This window comes from Alosa pseudoharengus, unplaced genomic scaffold (genome assembly GCF_046254945.1).
Source record: "Alosa pseudoharengus isolate Yale_2024_CS ecotype anadromous, Long Island Sound unplaced genomic scaffold, YU_APseudo_1.1 YU_APseudo_1.1_scf_10, whole genome shotgun sequence".
Taxonomy (NCBI): Eukaryota; Metazoa; Chordata; class Actinopteri; order Clupeiformes; family Clupeidae; genus Alosa; species Alosa pseudoharengus.
The window spans coordinates 21,650,635-21,668,134 of NW_027468565.1; the positions used below are offsets into that span (position 1 = coordinate 21,650,635).

At 50.9% G+C, this 17,500-nt stretch overlaps 1 protein-coding gene across 2 annotated transcripts in view; it reads right to left on the reverse strand.

Annotated features, from left to right (window-relative positions):
- Positions 1-17,500, reverse strand: part of znf423 (zinc finger protein 423) — a 160,133-nt gene that overhangs the window by 129,136 nt on the left and 13,497 nt on the right. For both annotated transcript variants that reach the window (XM_076267554.1, XM_076267546.1), the window contains exon 2: positions 3,537-3,602. In XM_076267554.1, the coding sequence (XP_076123669.1) occupies positions 3,537-3,602 (66 nt within the window). The remainder of the gene's footprint in view (positions 1-3,536; positions 3,603-17,500) is intronic.

Below are 17,500 nucleotides of genomic sequence, written 5' to 3' on the forward strand. Positions count from 1 at the left end.
TATTGTGTGTGCTCTTGCGGTGTCTGTAAGCCTCAAGTCGAAAACCTGCAGTTTTATGTTTAAACCTAAAATGCCTATTCAGACGGGCATGTGTGTGTGTGTGTGTGTGTGTAATATGTACACTGCGTGTGATGTGTGGTGATGGCAAGCGTGTGCTTAGAAAAGCCAAACATTCGTTTCCCCAACACTCCGTGGTCTCCTTTCAAGCCATTGTTTGAGGCGTGTGCAGTCAGTGTGTGACTTTTGTGTTTCTACAAGTCTAGCCTTGATGTACAAACCTGTGTCCTGTGACATTATTGCAGACGTGTGTGTGTGTGTGTGTGTGTGTGTGTGTGTGTGTGTGTGTGTGTGTGCAGAACCGACCCCCCCCCCCACACACACACACACACATACACACATATACACACACACCCAGAAAAGGATATGACAAACATCTACAAGCTCCATCTCTCTCTCTCCCTCTCTCTATCTCTCTCTATCTCTCTCTCCCCCCCCCTCTCTCTCTCACTCTCTCTCTCCCTCCCTCCCTCCCCGGTCTCTAGTGTCAGACCTGGCTGGTTCTCTGTCTTTCCTCTTTTCCTCCTCTCTCCCTCTGGGTTGGGGAGGGCTGGGTTGTTTTTCTGTCTCAGGGAGCGGAGGGGTTGGGGGGGGGGGGGGGGGGTTGTGTAGCAAGGAGGGAAGGAGTAAGGGGGGGGGGGGGAGCACCTCCGGCCCATTCCCCTACGGGACGCAGCAATGGGGCCCTCCGAGGCCCTCTGGGGCATGCAGGCAGGGGGTGGTGTGTGTGTGTGTGTGTGTGTGTGTGTGTGTGAGAGAGTATGAGTGTGTGTGTGTGTGTATAAAGGGGGGGGGGGGGGGGGCTCTTTCCTCCAAACACGCAACCCCCCCCCCCAAAAAAAACCACCACCACAACCGTTCTTTCCAAACTCAACACACATTTTCCAGAGAAAAGAAAAGGAGGGGATAGAGAGAGAGAGACAGAGAAAGAAAAAAAAAAAAAAGAGAGAGAGAGAGAGAGAGGGAGGGAGAGAGATGAATTTAATACCAGGAAAAGCCTGCCAGTGTCCTTGTCGACATCATCTCCCAGGGAATACGGGGAAGGAAGGTTTTTTATCTTTTTAAATAAGAAATGGCGAGCAGCCCCCCAGAGTCCAGCAGCACAGCAGCACAAACAAACACGCCAGAGACACACACACGCACTCAGGAATGGGGGAAGGGAGAGAGACAGAGAGAGGGAGAGACAGAGAGAGGGAGAGAGACAGAGAGAGAGAGGGAGAGAGAGAGAGAGAGGGAGAGAGAGAGAGAGAGGGAGGGACGGAGGGAGGGAAGGAGAGAGAGAGCACATGAGGACGGGAACAGGTAAAACAAAAAGTCGAAGGGAAAGGAAAAGGGTGACAAAAACACAGAGGAATGGAGAGACAGAGGGAGAGAGGGAGGGAGAGAAAGAGTGTTAGAGAGAGAGAGTGAGAGTGCGAGTGATACAGAACGAGGGTGAGATAAAGAGTGAGAGAGAGCGAAAAAAAGTGAGAGAGAGAAAGAGAGAGAGAGAGAAAGAAAGAAAGAGAGAGAGAGCACTGGGACTCCCCTTCCTGCAGTCTCACACACGCAGCACTTTGCAGCCACCCTGGACCTCCGTCAGCACCCGCACACTCCCCCGGGGCAGGTTAGGAGAGGGCCCGCACGTCACACACAACCCCCCCCCCCCATCCCCCCCCACCCACCCCCGCCTCCAGGGGCCACACTTTCCAAGTCCCACTCCCAGCTGAGCTCACTAGGAACACAGAACACAGACGTGCCTCGCTCACCCTCTCCCCATCGCGCTCTCTCCATCCCTCTCTCCCTATTACTCTCTCCATCACTCACTCCCCTCTCTTTCTCCATCTCTCCATCTCTCGCTCCTGCTCACATTCCCTGCTTCCCTCTTTCTCCCTCTCTCTTCATCCCTCCCCCCCCTCTCTGTCTCTCTCTCTCTCCAGAGCAGAAACACTTGTGCGCCGTCTGTGGGCTTTGAGTTGTGAGCCAAGCCCACATCGAGATAGAGATCTCGCTCTTCAGGCTGGATGCGGCACGCTGTTGCGTGAGGGGACTTAATGCACAGCCAGTCAGACACACAGCCCAGACGCCATCACTGTCGCAGGCTACGGCTGTGGCACCCAGGTCACGTGACCGCCAGACAGCCAATCACAGCAGAGGGCTACTGATAGAACCCAAATGTAGCTGTGTGGAGAGACACCGTCAGGAACCAATCAGCACAGTTGGATTATTAATACTGGGCCGTGATTGGAGTTTTGTGAGGAGAGTGTGTGTGAGTGTGTGTGTGTGTGTGTGTGTGTGGGGGGGGCACTGGAGAGCTGTTCTGTTGTAGTGTTCCAGAACCGTGGCCAAGCGCAGAGCAAAGCGAACCGGAGCGGTGCGGAACGTGATGACAGACGGGTTTGAACCCACTGACACGGGCCAACTGAGACCCTGGAGGCGGACATCTTGGAACACAGGGGAGATGATGCGCGCAGACACACACACACAAAAACACACACACACACACTCCACAGGAAGCCAGAGGCAGCCAGAGCGTCCGTGTACACCTGGACTCCGGTCCCCCGTGCCCTGTGAAAAGTGCTCCATCCTCCCTCTCTGCACACGGACATGCGTCTCCCCCGTCCTCCCTGGTTCTGTCTCGTCTGCCTCACTCTCTTTCTCGTCCTCTCCTGCTAGAATCTCCCTCTCTCCGTCCTGCACTCTCCCTCTCCATCACTCTACTCTCTTTCCTGCTCCTCTACCTATATCTCAGTTTACACCTCTTCCTCCCCTGATCCACTGCCTCTTGCAAGGGTAAGGAAATATCCATTTGCCTGAGGAAGACCCAGCCGGGTCGAAATGTTGCAGCACATAATAAATGTATGGGAGTTTTTAGCAGAGTGCGGGCATTTCATCCTTTTTTGAAGGAAATATCCATACACTTCAATATCACTACAGTATATTATGGTATGTGATACTTTAACAATGATCAGAAACACTGAATCAATGCTTTTGTTCCTAATGTCTAAGGTTAAGCTGCATAAAAAGTAGAGCTATGAGGTGTGTGTGATATATGCAAATCCAGACCCTACTGTTCCGATTACATTCTGAAATGTAAATGCATGCAATGCAATTAATTGAAAAATATTGAATCCTAGCCCCTATTTCATAAGTGTTTTAGCGACTGTATTCCTCCTCCTGTCTGCCTACATGGACTCTGTTTGTCCTCCTCTTCATCCCTCCCCCTCTCCTTCCCTCCCTCCTACCCGTTCTCTCTCCCTCCATCTCTCTGGATGTGGGCTACAGGCCATGTGGAATTGATATTAGAGATATTAGCGGGGCTTTGGTGCGGGACGGGTGTGTGTGTGTGTGTGTGTGTGTGTGGACGGGTGTGTGTTTCCCCCAAGAGGGGCTGGAGTGTGACATCTCCAGCAGGCTCACGCTCGCTCCTGCACTCCACAGACGGACAAACGCCGGCCAACGCCGGCCAAACAGTGAGCCTATAACAACAGAGTTCATACCTGTCTGGACCGACGAGGAGTCCCAGCTGCCTGCAAACTCCGTCGACGTCTCGCCTTCCTCGACCGCTGCACAGATAGAGATAGATGAGGAGAGAGAGAGAAAGAAAGAGAGAGAGAGCGATGGATGGGGGGATAGAGAGAGAGACAGAAGGAAGAGGAGAGGGAAAATAGGCTTGGTTAGACAATTGCTCTTGCTAAAAAAAAAAAAAAACACATGCTTTCTAAAAAAACTTCTGTGTAAATCCCACAAACAAATATTCCTGAAAGTCTATCAAGAGAAGCCTAGACGCATAAGACACGGAGCAAAAGGAAAAAGGAGGAGGGTGGGATGTGGTGGGGGGGACAAAAACGACACAGAAGTAAAACACACGGAATGACACGAGACGCAGTCTTGCGTGTGATTTGGCGAACTTCAAAGTGTTTCTTTGGAGTGTGCGCAGGGCTGTTTGCTTTGTAGGGTTTGTTTTCATGTTCTTTTTAAGAGGTGCAAAAAAACAGGTAGGCAAACAACAGGATCAGAGACAGGGGGATGTGTGTGTGTGTGTGTGTGTGTGTGTACACGTGTGAAATATGAAGGCTTTCCTGGGCATGCAGGAGAGACGAGCGGAGAAAGGAAGGAAGCACTGCTGCCACACAAACAGGAAATGGCAGCCGTCAGGACACAATGAACACATTCCCCCACCTCTGCACACACACACACACACACACACACACACACACACACACACACACACACACACACACACACACACACACACACACACACACACACACACACACACAGAGAGAGAGAGAGAGCACATACTGAACACATTCCCTTCTACAGGCCAGTCTTACTCTATCAGGACACACACACAAACACATAATTGATGTGAATGTTTTTGTAAGGACAAAAGGAATCTCTTTTTAGGCCAACCCTGACATGCGATGCACAGCAGGCACAAGAAACACACACACAAACACAAAGTGTAAGTAAGCTGGTGCCTGACTAGCTGCAGTAGTCTTCTTCATAGTAGCGCTGTATGAGAACAGGCTTGCACATCCTTCCCAGTACAAAGGCCTAATCTACTGTGCCAGCATTTTGGAGTTTGGAGCTCTTGCGCACACACACACACACACACACACACAAAAGCAGGGCCCGAAGGCTGTGCTGAAACCCTGACCAGAGCGGAAAGGATCGTTCGTGTGAATGATCACATGAATAGTATTGCTACAGCTAGCCTAGGCAACTCTCACACACACACACACACACACACACACACACAGAGAGAAACACACACACACACACACACACACACACACACACACACACACACACACACAGAAAAAAGCAGGGCCCGAAGGCTGTGCTGAAACCCTGACCAGAGCGGAAAGGATCGTTCGTGCTGGAGGAAAATGTGGTTAGATGTGCTCCCCCAGGCACGGCACAGCGCTGCAGATTCTCTAAACCACTTCCTCGACCCCCCCTCGCCCCTCTCCATGCCCCCCCCCCCAAAGAGTCCCTTCTCTGCCACCCCCACAGCCCCCTCCCCCGACCAACCCCCAGAGTGCAGGCAGCCCTGCCAGCCTGAACACATTCTTTCCACGTTATATGCTCATCATGAGTGCAAGGGCTTTGGGCACAGACACACACACACACACACACACACACACACACACACACACACACAGGGGCAAATGGACAATCTCCATCTTAAACAAACATACCCATACACACACACACACCATTACACTCTTACACACACACACACACACACACACACACACACTTGCACACCTTCACACATACATACATTGTTTCTTAGTCAAGAACACACACACACACACACACAAACACACAAACACACACACACACACACACTCCTGTGGTCCAGGCGTCTCTCAGCAGGGTGGTCGGTGTGAACTCAGCTCCAGTGACACTCCAGTGTTTCATATTCCACCTCGCAGCCAAGGGCAACAGCCTCGGACTCTGTGCTCTCCCTAAAACTGGCCCGCTCCCCTCGCCTCCCCACACCTCCTCTCCAGTCCTCCACAGCACCCCCTCCCCCTGAGCCTGCCGCCTCTCCTGCCCTCCCCCTCCTCCTCCTTCTCCTCCTCCTCGTCAGCCGAGGGCCAGGCCCTGGGACTCACGTGTTGGACGGGGCAGGGCCCGGACCAGAATGGCCCGCTTGTTAGGAGCCTGAGAACCCGGAGCCAGGAGCCTCCCCGCACGCCAGGGTCCCACTCCTGGTTCTGTGCCGATGCACCTCACCCAAATACACACGCACACACACACACACACACATATACTCCTCGCACACAAACACACACACATGAGCACACTCCTCGCACACACACACACACGCACGCACGCGCACACGAGCACACACACACTCCTTACACACCAGGGTCCAAGTCCTGGTTCTGTGCCGATGCACCTCACTCTTTCATTTATGGGACTCCTCTTGCCCTCTCCCTTTCTCCATTCTTTCTCCCCTTTCCCTCCTCCTCCTCCTCCTCCTCCTCTCTAACTCTGTTTTTCCTCTCCCTTTTCTATCCTTTTCTATCACTCTCTCAGATTTTCTCCATCTCCCTCTGTCCTTTTCATCCACCCTTTATTCCCATCCCCATCATTCTCTCTCTCATTCTCTCTCTCTCTCTCTCTCTCTCTCTCTCTCAGCCCATTTTGGCTGCACATGCCCAATCTCTCTCCCTGGAACTGCTCGTCTAAACACTCTCCCTCTCTCTCCCTCTCTCCCCCCTCCTGTCTCTCCTCAATGCCTCCATCCTTCCAGTTCCCGATGGAACTCCTTCCATGGTCGGCGTTTCTGGCTCTGATGCCTGTCCGGTGCAGTGTTGTTTTTCCCTGAGACCGGGGCCTTCTTGCCGGGCTTTTCCAGTAAAGCACCGGCGGAGAGCCTGGGCTCCTTCGGGCCGCCCCCTTGACCCCTCCGCAGCCTCCCCACCCCACCACAGGCCTCCCCACCCCACCACAGGCTACCCCACCCCACCACAGGCCACCCCACCCCACCACAGACCAGGCCACACTAGTGCTACTGCTGGGTGGGTGAGTGTGTGGAGAATACTGCTGGGTCCTCTAGGCTCCACAACACAACAAACATGGCAGGTGCGCACGCACACACACACACACACATACATACACAAGCGAACACACGCACACACACAAGCACACACAGCCAAAAGGAGCTGGTAGTTGGTGTACTCTTAGAGCATACAGGGAGCTTTAGCACGTATCTCTGGCAGACAAAGATACCCCCCTCGCTGCAACCCCCCCAGGATTACTTCTCATTTCCTCAAATACTTAATCCAAAGAGAGATGTCAAAAATGTAGCAAAGGACAAAACAGGCATGGCACTAAAAAAAAGTAAATATTATGAAGTGAAGCAAAACAACGAGTGCTTGTCCCAACACAAACATAAAACACAACCCAAAACTACACAGGTGGGGCGAATACCACGGGGCTGGGCCACGAAGTCCAGGCGCTTGATTCCTGAAGACATGACTTCCCAGTGGAGGGAGAGGGAGAGGGAAAAACATTAAATTACACCCAATCACAGGAGCACTCATCCTGCATTAAATGCCTCATTAGAGAGAGAATATTGGAGGGTATTCAGGCAGAGAGACAGAGCGGTGGTGGCAGCGTGTGTGTGTGTGTGTGTGCGTATGTGCGAATGTGTGTGTGTGTGTGTGAATGTGTGTGTGTGGTGTGTGCGTGCATGTGCATGTGTGCGCGCATGCATATGTGCGCATGTGTGTGTGCATATGTGCGCGTGTGTGTGTGTGTGTGGAGAATGGCACAACGCCAAACAGTACCTCCACATTGCTGCTGCAACTGCCAGTCCATTCACCTTCAGGCAACCACACACACACACACACACACACACACACACACACACACACACACACACACACACACACACACATTTAAAAACAATGGAGCCAGAGGCACTGTCAGTCCTGTGCCTCCCACACAGTTCTGCTCTGAACCACACTGGGTAAACATCCAACTTGGAGAGACTTCACCCACTACACACAAGGTAGCACACAGCAGCTGAAACAAGCAGCACACACACACACAGGCCATATCTAGGACTGCAATTCATTAATAAAGCATTGCAATGCAATAGTATGTCACACGCATTATTATCTGGCATCTGGCAGCATCCCGACACCAGAGCGGCAGAGCCGCCGCCTCTTCTGGCCGTGACAGAGTTTGTTTGCTCTCTGATGAAACTGACCAGGGTCAGAGAACTTCACACTGAGCACCACTTCAACAAGCCCACACACTGTGTTACCATGGAGAGACGGAATGATGTCACTGGTGTGACACAGTCAAACGTGCATCATGCACACACACACACACACACACACACACACACACAGAAACTCACCCAACAAACACAGACACACAAATATCTCATTACATTACACATATTAACACAAACACATACACAAGGTGTGCTGCAGATCTGCACACACATCTGCAGACAAAGCGAGTGCACGCGCGCGCGCGCACACACACACACACACACAGACACAGACACACACACACACACACACACACACACACACACACACACACACAGACACACAGACACACAGACACACAGGTGTGGCGGGGTGAAGACAATGGCGGCGGGATGGGCTCAACAGATGTGCGCCACAGGGTTACAGCTGTTTCCCATGGCGACGATACAGCACTGAGTCAAACCCTTCAGCTCAATCAGGAAAGAAAGAATGAGAGAGAGAGAGAGAGTGTGAGAGAGAAGAAAGAGAGAGAGAAAGTGAGAGAGAGAGAGAGAGAGAGAGAAAGAGAGAGAGAGAGAGAAAGGGACCCTGTGGATTATGAAGACCTCACAGTGCGCTCACCACGTTGCACAAACAAAGCCCAACTCACAGAGAGAGACCACATATGTGAGGGGGAGAACGAGAGGAAAAGAGAGAGACCACATATGTGAGGGGGAGAACGAGAGAGGAAAAGAGAGAGACCACATATGTGAGGGGGAGAACGAGAGAGGAAAAGAGGGAGTGAGAGAAAAAGAAGGAAAGAGAGAGAGAAGAGTAAGAAGAAAACAGTAAGAGGGAGAGGGGGGAGGGAGAAAGGCAGAACAGAAAGGTAAAAGTCATTAGAAAGAGATAAAAAATAAAAAAAACATTCTAATAAAAGCATTTTCCTGATTTTTCTGCTGGGAATTGCTAGCCTTCATTAGCAGTATAGAGGTATTAATTTATTTCCATATTTATACCCCCCTCCACGTCCCCTGAGTGCCAAGCACTGGGAGTGTGAACCCAGAAATCAGTGGGGGGGCACGATCTGGGAGTATGTGCATGTGTGTGTGCGCGTGTGTCTGTGTGGGGGTGTGTGTGTGTGTGTGTGTGTGTGTGTGTGTGTGTGTGTGTGTGTGTGTGTGAGTGTGAGTGAGAGAGAAAGTCTGATTGAGATTGCATGACGTTGTGTGTATGCAAATGTGTTGTTTTTGTATGTGAAACAATGTGTGCGTGTGTGTGTGTGTTTGTGTGTGTGTGTGTGTGGGTGTTTCGGTACTGTGAGCGTAATTGGAAGTGTGTAAATGATGTAAACTAAATGAACACTGCAGAAAGGTACAATGAAAGCACAATGCAATGAGCTGAGACCAAACAGCATTTTTTTCTAGAAGTTTCCACACTTCCAGTCATTTAAACCACCTCCACACACTGCTAATGCCAATCCAGAAATTACTGAACCCCTGCTTCACTAACCCAACCAAATGTCAGACCATTGCATTCCTCCATAAAATGTTCTGTTCTGGAGGAGTGCGCTAGGCTAGCTAGCGCTAATGACTCCAGCATGTTGGTGTGGGTTACCTTGGATACCCTCGGAGCGCAAGCCATAATGCGAGCAGCAGCAGCCAGGCTGAGGCTAAGGCTGACACAGAGCTCGTCTCGGGGGCCTGCCGTACAGATGTGAGGCATGCGGACCGGACCGCTTCCGCCCCGAACACCAAAACATCCTCCGGCCGACCGCTTACCAGAGGGGCCAATCGCCGAGCCCTTTGAGACGGAATGTTATATGTGAGTGTGTGTCTCTGTGTCTGTGTGTGTGTGTGTGTGTGTGTGTGCATATGTTTGAATGCAATGCAGCAAGCTCAAGGCAGCAATGAGTTATAGATAGGAAATAAGGAGAAATGAGAAATTATTTTAGGCCTTGTCTATTTTACGCTGTACACATATACATCCATAGTGTACTTCTGTGAGTGTGTGTGTGTGTGTGTGTGTGTGTGTGTGTGTGTGTGTGTGTGTGTTAGGTAGAAGCAGGATAAGTCTGCATCCCAGAGAAAGCATTAAGTGTTTATCAGCATTGCAGGGGTGGACTGTTCTTTCTCTCGCTCTCCCTCTACACTCGCTCTCATTCTCTCTTTAAACTATTATTTAAGCGAGGAAAAAAAACACAATCCCTCAAGGGCCACACAAACACAAAACACACACACACACACACACGGACACACGGAGCGAGGCGGGAGAGAGGGAGAAAACAAAAAAACAGGCACATACTGAAAAAAAACATTCAAAATACTTAACACTCTTTTATTTCCGATGCTATTGAAATTACCCTGCCCGTTAATTATCTTACTGGCGGAAAGAGCAAGGTGGTGCAGATATTTGCATTTCAGGGTCCCCTTTAAGTAGAGCACCCCCACCCCCCCCCCCCCACCCCCCCCACACACACACACACACACACACACACACTGTTAAGCAGTGTTAAGCTGCAACATTACGGCGCTCTGCGCTAATTCACAGCAGTGTTGCTGTCGGCAACGCAGCAATCAGTGCGCCGGCGATGCAAGGGTAGAGATCAAACGAGCGAGTTAAAGACGCCACAAAACACACACACACACACACACACACACACACACACACACACACACACACGCACACACGCACACAGAGACACAAGCATGTAGCAGACGGTTAGCCTCTGCGGATACACAGCAAGTGAGTCTGTACAGTAGGAGGAGTTTTCATTTATCTGAGTAAAGATTAGCATCCCGGGTGAGGATCAGCATCCACCCAAGCACACAGGTAGACAAACGCCTGCAATGATGAGTCAATATGAGCATACAGATGAAACACACACACACACAAACATGACCATTGCTTTGTGCACTATATTAGATACACCCCTCGCATACAAATTGCATAGAAATAGACATAGTTCAGCTAGAGGAGTAGAGGAGCACATATTATTGATATGTATCAGGTGCATGATATATATCGTGAATATAAATCACACACACACAAGCATAGACACAAACACAAGTACACACACATATACTAGTGTGTTTTAGTTTGGGGGGTGGCGGGGCAACCCGGCCAGCAGCCTGGTGTGCTGTGACCCAGGTCTAACACCGCTAGCTCACAGCCACGGCCCTTAACAAGCAGCACACCACACACAGGCCCCCTGCCTCCCACACACACACACACACACACACACAAGCACCACAGGTGAAGCATCAAAGAGAGGCCCCTGACTGCACACAGGCACGGCCCCCACCACCAAGAACAAAAAAGAAAGAGAAGGAGAGAGGGAGAAAGAAAGAAAGAAAGAAAGAAAGAAAGATGGTGTGATGTGGACAAAGAGACTAACGAATGGAAGGCGGGGGAGCAGGAGGGAGACTTATGCAGCTAGGTTGTTATGATCATGTTGTACAAGTAAAGGCACAGTGCGTTTAGAATAAGAGAAAGAAAGGAGCACAGAGGAGGGATGAAGAGGAGAGGAGAGGTGGGACGCATGTGCAAACAGCATCAGAGAGAGAGAGAGAGAGAGAGAGAGCGAGAGAGAGAGATGAGGTAAGGTCTCACCTGGGCCCATGCTCCACTGCAGTGTCTGCAGCAGAGGCAACCTGTGAATACCTAATGCCTGAGGAGGGCCGTGTGTGTGTGTGTGTGTGTGTGAGTGAATGAATGAGTGTGTGTGTGTATATACAGTACGTGCATGTTCATTTCTCTATGCATGTACTCGTGTGGTTGTGTGTACATGTCTGACTGTGTGTGTGCGCGTGTGTGTGTGTGTGGGTGCGTGTGCGTGTGTGTGTCTATGTCTGTGTGTGTGTGTGTGTGTATATGTGTGTCTGTGTGTGTGTCTATGTGTGTGTGTGTGTGTGCGTGTGTGTGTGTGTGTGTGTGTGTGTGTGTGTGAGGTGCATGAGCCCAACCCTGTTGCTGGCCCCTGGCCATTCTGTCTGATTAAGTCTTCTACACTTAAGGGATAAAACCCTTCTCTCTCTCCCTCTCCCTCTGGAAGCTATTAGCGGACCCCCATTTGTGCCTACGTGTGCGTGTGCGTGTGTGTGTGTGTGTGTGTGTGTGTGTGTGTGTGCCTTGGGATGTGTGTGTCTGTCTATCTCTATGCAGGAAATGTGTTTCAGTGTTTGAATTTGAATGAAATCAAACCATAAGTGTGTGTGGAAGTGAAAACTGTGTGTCTTTTACTGGTAGAACAAAACAGACATGGTTCAGACAGGGGAGTTCTGACCAACAGCAAAGTGTTCCTTATTAATACACACACACACACACACACACGGAGAGGAAAACTTCCTCAGTAAATCATGCATTTGTATAGAGAACTGGCCCAAGGTTTCTAACACCATCCCTCAGTGAACGGCAGACTTCATCAAGGCAGGATGAGAACCACAGAAGAGAGTTCTGTCAGTCTCTCTCCCCAGCAATCTTTTACGGTATCCTTCAGTCCACTCAGCCATCATGAAGGCACACACACACACACACACACACACACACACACACACACACACTTGTGCACATGTTCTCCCACACACACGTATACATGATGTGTACAAACACTCACACAAACAAAACACACACAAGCTCACACATACAATCTCACACAGACACACACCTTGGCCATGCTCTCGAGCACAGCTAGCCCCTGGTGAAGGCGTGGGGGGAGTGGGAAGAGAGCGGGAGTGCCTCTGCTTTCCAGATAATTAATGAAAGATAAAAGCCTGACTTGTTCTGCATGGCTTAATGGCTTTTAATAGCGGGCAGGATGACGGGAACACGCGCGGCACTGTCTCCAGGCACAGGCCTGACCACCCTCCAGGGAGGAGGATATGTTAGGAGAGAGAGAGAGAGAGATGAGGGAGTTTGGCTAGCACAGGCACTCAGCTTAAACACAGGCAGGCAGGCACAATCTAACACAGAAACACCAATGTTAGATATTAGACTCCTAACACACTCATGCACACATGCACGCACACACAGGATTGTATGTGACACAACAAATGGATCAATACATGCATGATATACTCACAGAAGTACACACACACACACACACACACACAAAGAAATAAGTTAATGGCTTAGAAATGTGCAAAATTCACACTAAACCCGCATGGCCAAATGAGGACCCTAAGTGTGAAATCAGATTTAGGAAGTTTTAGGCGTTTAACTCACTGCATACAGAGATCCACCTCAATCTCTCTCTCTCTCTCTCTCTCTCTCTCTCTCTCTCTCTCTCTCTCTCTCTCAGGCACTCACATTCATAGAGACATCCAGTCCCATTCTAGTAATCTCATAGACAAACACAGCCACGTCATACTCATTCACACACACACACACTTTTTTTATTTCTCTATTACACACGCACACAAAACTGCCACCTATAGACCAAAAGAAAAATACAGACCTAAAGACAAATGTTGGCAGGCAGACACACACACACGCGCAAATGCAGTCACACACACGTAAATATTCACACACACACACACACACAGACTGGCAGTGGTGTGATGCGGTGGCGGTGGCGGTGGATGGAGACAGCAACAGACAGGTAAAGAGAGGTCAGAGGGAAATGCTAGCGCCTGACAGCTAATGCATCAGCATGGCAATCATCACAGAGAAGATGCGCCATGTAGGGCAAATATTTACACGCCGCTAGTCATTAGTCACTTGGCAAGTGACAGGACCGTTGCCACGGCAATTCGCTCCTCGTTATTTTCCCCTCTCTCTGATGCTCAGTATTTGTAGTCTGTTGTTTTCTCTCCCTCTCTTGACTCTCCACTGATGCTGGATCAGTTTGTGTTGTTGTTGTTGTTGTTGTTGTTGTTGTTGCTTCTCTTGGCCCAGTTGTCAGTCAATCCCTATCTTTCTTATCCCTGCCCCTCTACCCCCCGTGCCCTCACCCCCTCTTCGCCACTCTCCCTCGTCAATGCCCACCCCACCCCACCCCCCTTTCCCGCCCTAAAGCCGGCGTCACAGCGCGGCGTGGCTGGGATGACGGAGATGAGAACTCCCAGGGTGCCGTGCGGCTCTGTACGGCTCAGCGTGCGGAGGAGCAGGCGGAGATGGAGCAGCGGGGGCTCTTATCGCTCAAATGGGTCACCGTGTCCAATCAGGCTTTGGAGGGAAGCCCGGGGGAGAGGGGGGGGGGGGGGGGGGGGGGGGGCGGGGTTGGTCGCTGCTGCTGCTGCTGCTCCTGTTACTGGCATTTCCTGCTGGTCAGGGCTCGCTCCGCCTCCGCCACCTCTCCCCTGGACCCTGCACTGTGCCGCGCTCTCCTACTGGCCGGCTCCCGTGTCCCTCAGGGGGCTGGGGGGGGGGGGGGGGGGTCTGCACCGGCACTGGCCGAGCCTGGCGCCAATCTCGCGGCCGAGGCGAGTGGAGTCGGAGTCGGAGTCGGGGGTGAGCGGAGCCGAGTCGAGCCGGCCCTCGGGGGCCCCGTGGGGGACTCCACTTCAATGGCCCGTCCTCCAAGCCGGGGGAGCAGGGGGACGCGGACGGAAGCTGATTAACCAAATACTTTTATCAGTGCCGAAACTGCCCTGCCTGCCGCACAAAACAGCCTTAAAAACACACACACACACACACACACACACACACACACACCCCGCCATGGCTGGCCAGAAAAGCACTAATAGCAGAGGATGGGGTGGAGGGATGGAGGGATGGGTGGAGGGCTGGAGGAGCAGCTGAAGGCTTAGATGGCAGAGAGGCACGATAAAGCCTGATGAGGCGCAGAGCGGAGCACGCAGCATGGAGAGGAGCGGAGAGGAGCAGAGAGGAACCGAGCGGCTACACAACTCTGGACGTCTGGCCGTTTGGCTCCTTGCTATGTCTATCTGTACGCCTGTTTGTCTGTCTGCTAGTCTGTCTGCCTGCTTACTTGTCTGCCTGTCTATCTGTATGTCTGTCTGACTGCTTACTTGTCTGTCTGTCTATCTGTATGTCTGTCTGCCTGCTTACTTGTCTGTCTGCCTGCTAGTCTGTCTGTCTGCCTGCTAGTCTGTCTGTCTGCCTGCTAGTCTGTCTGTCTGCCTGCTAGTCTGTCTGTCTGCCTGCTAGTCTGTCTGTCTGCCTGCTAGTCTGTCTGTCTGCCTGCTAGTCTGTCTGTCTGTCTGTCTGTCTGCAGGCCTGCCTCCATACTTGCTCATTGCCTCACAGGCCAGGGCCACTCCTAAAGGCTGCACTGCCATCCAGCTGCTCTTCTCCAGGAAGAAGGGATGGAGTGACAGAGAGAGGAAAGAGGGAGAGAGAGAGAGAGAGAGATGTGGGGAGGGAAAGGGGAAGATGGATGGAGAGAGAGCCAAAACAGAGAAAGAAAAATAGAGAAACCTACAGAAAAGTGGGATAGAGGTAGAGCAAAGTAGGAGAGAGAGAGATAGAGAAAGAGAGAGAGAGAGAGAAAGATGAAAGCTGGACGAGTGAGGGACGGGATGTTTGGAGGGGGTGGACAGAGGGATGCTGGAAGGCAGAGAGCAGGAGTGGGAGGACGCTCGCGGTGCTGCTGCGCTTTCCTGCAGCTCCTGGTTGCTCAGTGCCCTGAACAGAAACTGACGGTCAGTCCAAGCCAAGCATGGGGCTTATGGGCTCCTCTCTCTCTCGCTCTCCATCTCTTTCTCTATGTCGCTCTTTCTCTGGCTCTCTCTCTCTCTCCATCTCTCTCTGGCCGCAGGCTTACAGGCAGCAGCCCACGCCAGCACTTCCCTCTCTCAGCAGCAAAGCCAGACGAGAGGAGCTGTGTCCATCTCTCCCTCCATCCCCCAATCTTTCTCTCTCTCTCCATCTCCATCTTTTCTGCTGTCGTTCTCTTCTGCAATCCGTCTCTGGCTACACCTCTCCATATTTCCATCTCTACATCACGTAGTTTCAACTGGCTTCCTCTTTCAATCCGTCTCCATCCCTTGCTCACCTTCTCTTCCCCTCTCTCTCTCGCTCCCTCTCTCTCTGTCTCCCTCTTTCTCTCTCTCTCTCTCTCTCTCCCTGTCTCTCTCTGCATTGCATCAGTTGAGAGCAGTGCCTCAGCCTGGCTGGCAGGCTGGCCAGTCTCTTCCTGTCGGGGGGAGCCAGGCACCCCACAACCGACAGATGTGGACTAGCCCTTATTCCCCAGCAGTGCAACAGTTTGCCGTAAAACAGCAGAATTACTCTGTGCCAGAACCCACTTCCTCCAGCCCAGAGAAGTGTGTGTGTGTGTGTGTTTTGTTTGTTTGTGTGCATGGGGGGGGGGGGGGGGGTAGTGGAACCCATGCAGACTTACAGTATTTAAAACATGAATTTTGAGAAAATTTAGATTTTTAAATTCTCTGACTTTTTCCTTGTGTGTGCGGGAAAACTTTGACTATGATGACTATGGCATTTGGCAGATGCTTTTGTCCAAAGTGAATAGACACACACACACACACACACACACAAACACAGAAACCATGGAATAATGGCGCACCTGATACAAAACCAACATAATACAAGCATACATAAATACATTCATACATAAGCTCCTGATCACCCCCCCTCACACACACACACACACACACACACACCCAACAACAACCCCCCTACCCCACACACATCCAGAAACCCCTCCACCCCTTAGTTTGAGACAGCTCAAACTAACCACGACAGAGTCCTCATCCACTGCAAGCAGGCCTGAGCACAAAAGCAGGAAACTCGACTGCCTACAGCTCACTGGCTGACACATGCTGAAAGCACAACCTTTCACACACTTGGTTGCACAAACAACAGGCCTGCACACACACACACACATACACACACACACATACACACACACACACACACACGGCACATTCCTGGCAGATCATGGCAATGTTTCCTGCTTGTGTCGTCAGTAGCCTCTTCCTGAGGAAAGCCCTGGGTGCAGTCAACCAGGCCTTTTCCTCACCATCGCCCCCCCCCCCACCACCCTCTGTGATCCACACAACCATCCACACTTTTGTCCCAAGTAGCTAATGATACACATGCAGTACACTCACAAACAAACAAACACAAACACAAACACACACACAGTAAATAAACATATAGGCAAACTAAAATAGATATAGCACCATATTGCAAATGACACTAGCACACAGAAAAAAAATCCCACTCTTATATTGAGGTGTAGAAGCAAGGGCTTCCCAATCAATAAGCTCTCAATACATAGACAGGAACATTAAGGCTGCATAATATTTATTTATTCAAACACTAACAAACAAATACACAGACAGACACAGACACACACAGACACAGACACACAGACACACAGTCTGCTGTAAATTTGCTGTGTTCGGAAGCAAGCTACACAGGCGAGATTAAAGGGGCTCTCAGATCTGAAATTTGTTTTTCACCCGTCTCTCCTGTCAAAGCCGCGAGGAAAAATGTTTTCAATATACCTGCAGCTTGTACATAAAACACTAGAGAGAAAGAGAGAAAGAGAGAGCGAGAGAGAGAGAGAGAAGAGAGGGTTGTGGAACAGAATGAAAGGGCGAGAGAGAGAGAGAGGTTAGAACAGAGTGATCTTGCAAAACAGACAGACAGAGAGACAGAAAGAGATATATAGAGAGAGAGAGCGGGGGAAATCAAAGATAGAAAGAGAAGTTAGGGGAGAAACAGGGTAATGAGGAATGATGTAGAGAGGTCGGAATAGCAGAGAAGGAAGACGAGATAAGGAGAAGAGAGGAGTTGATAAAAGAGGG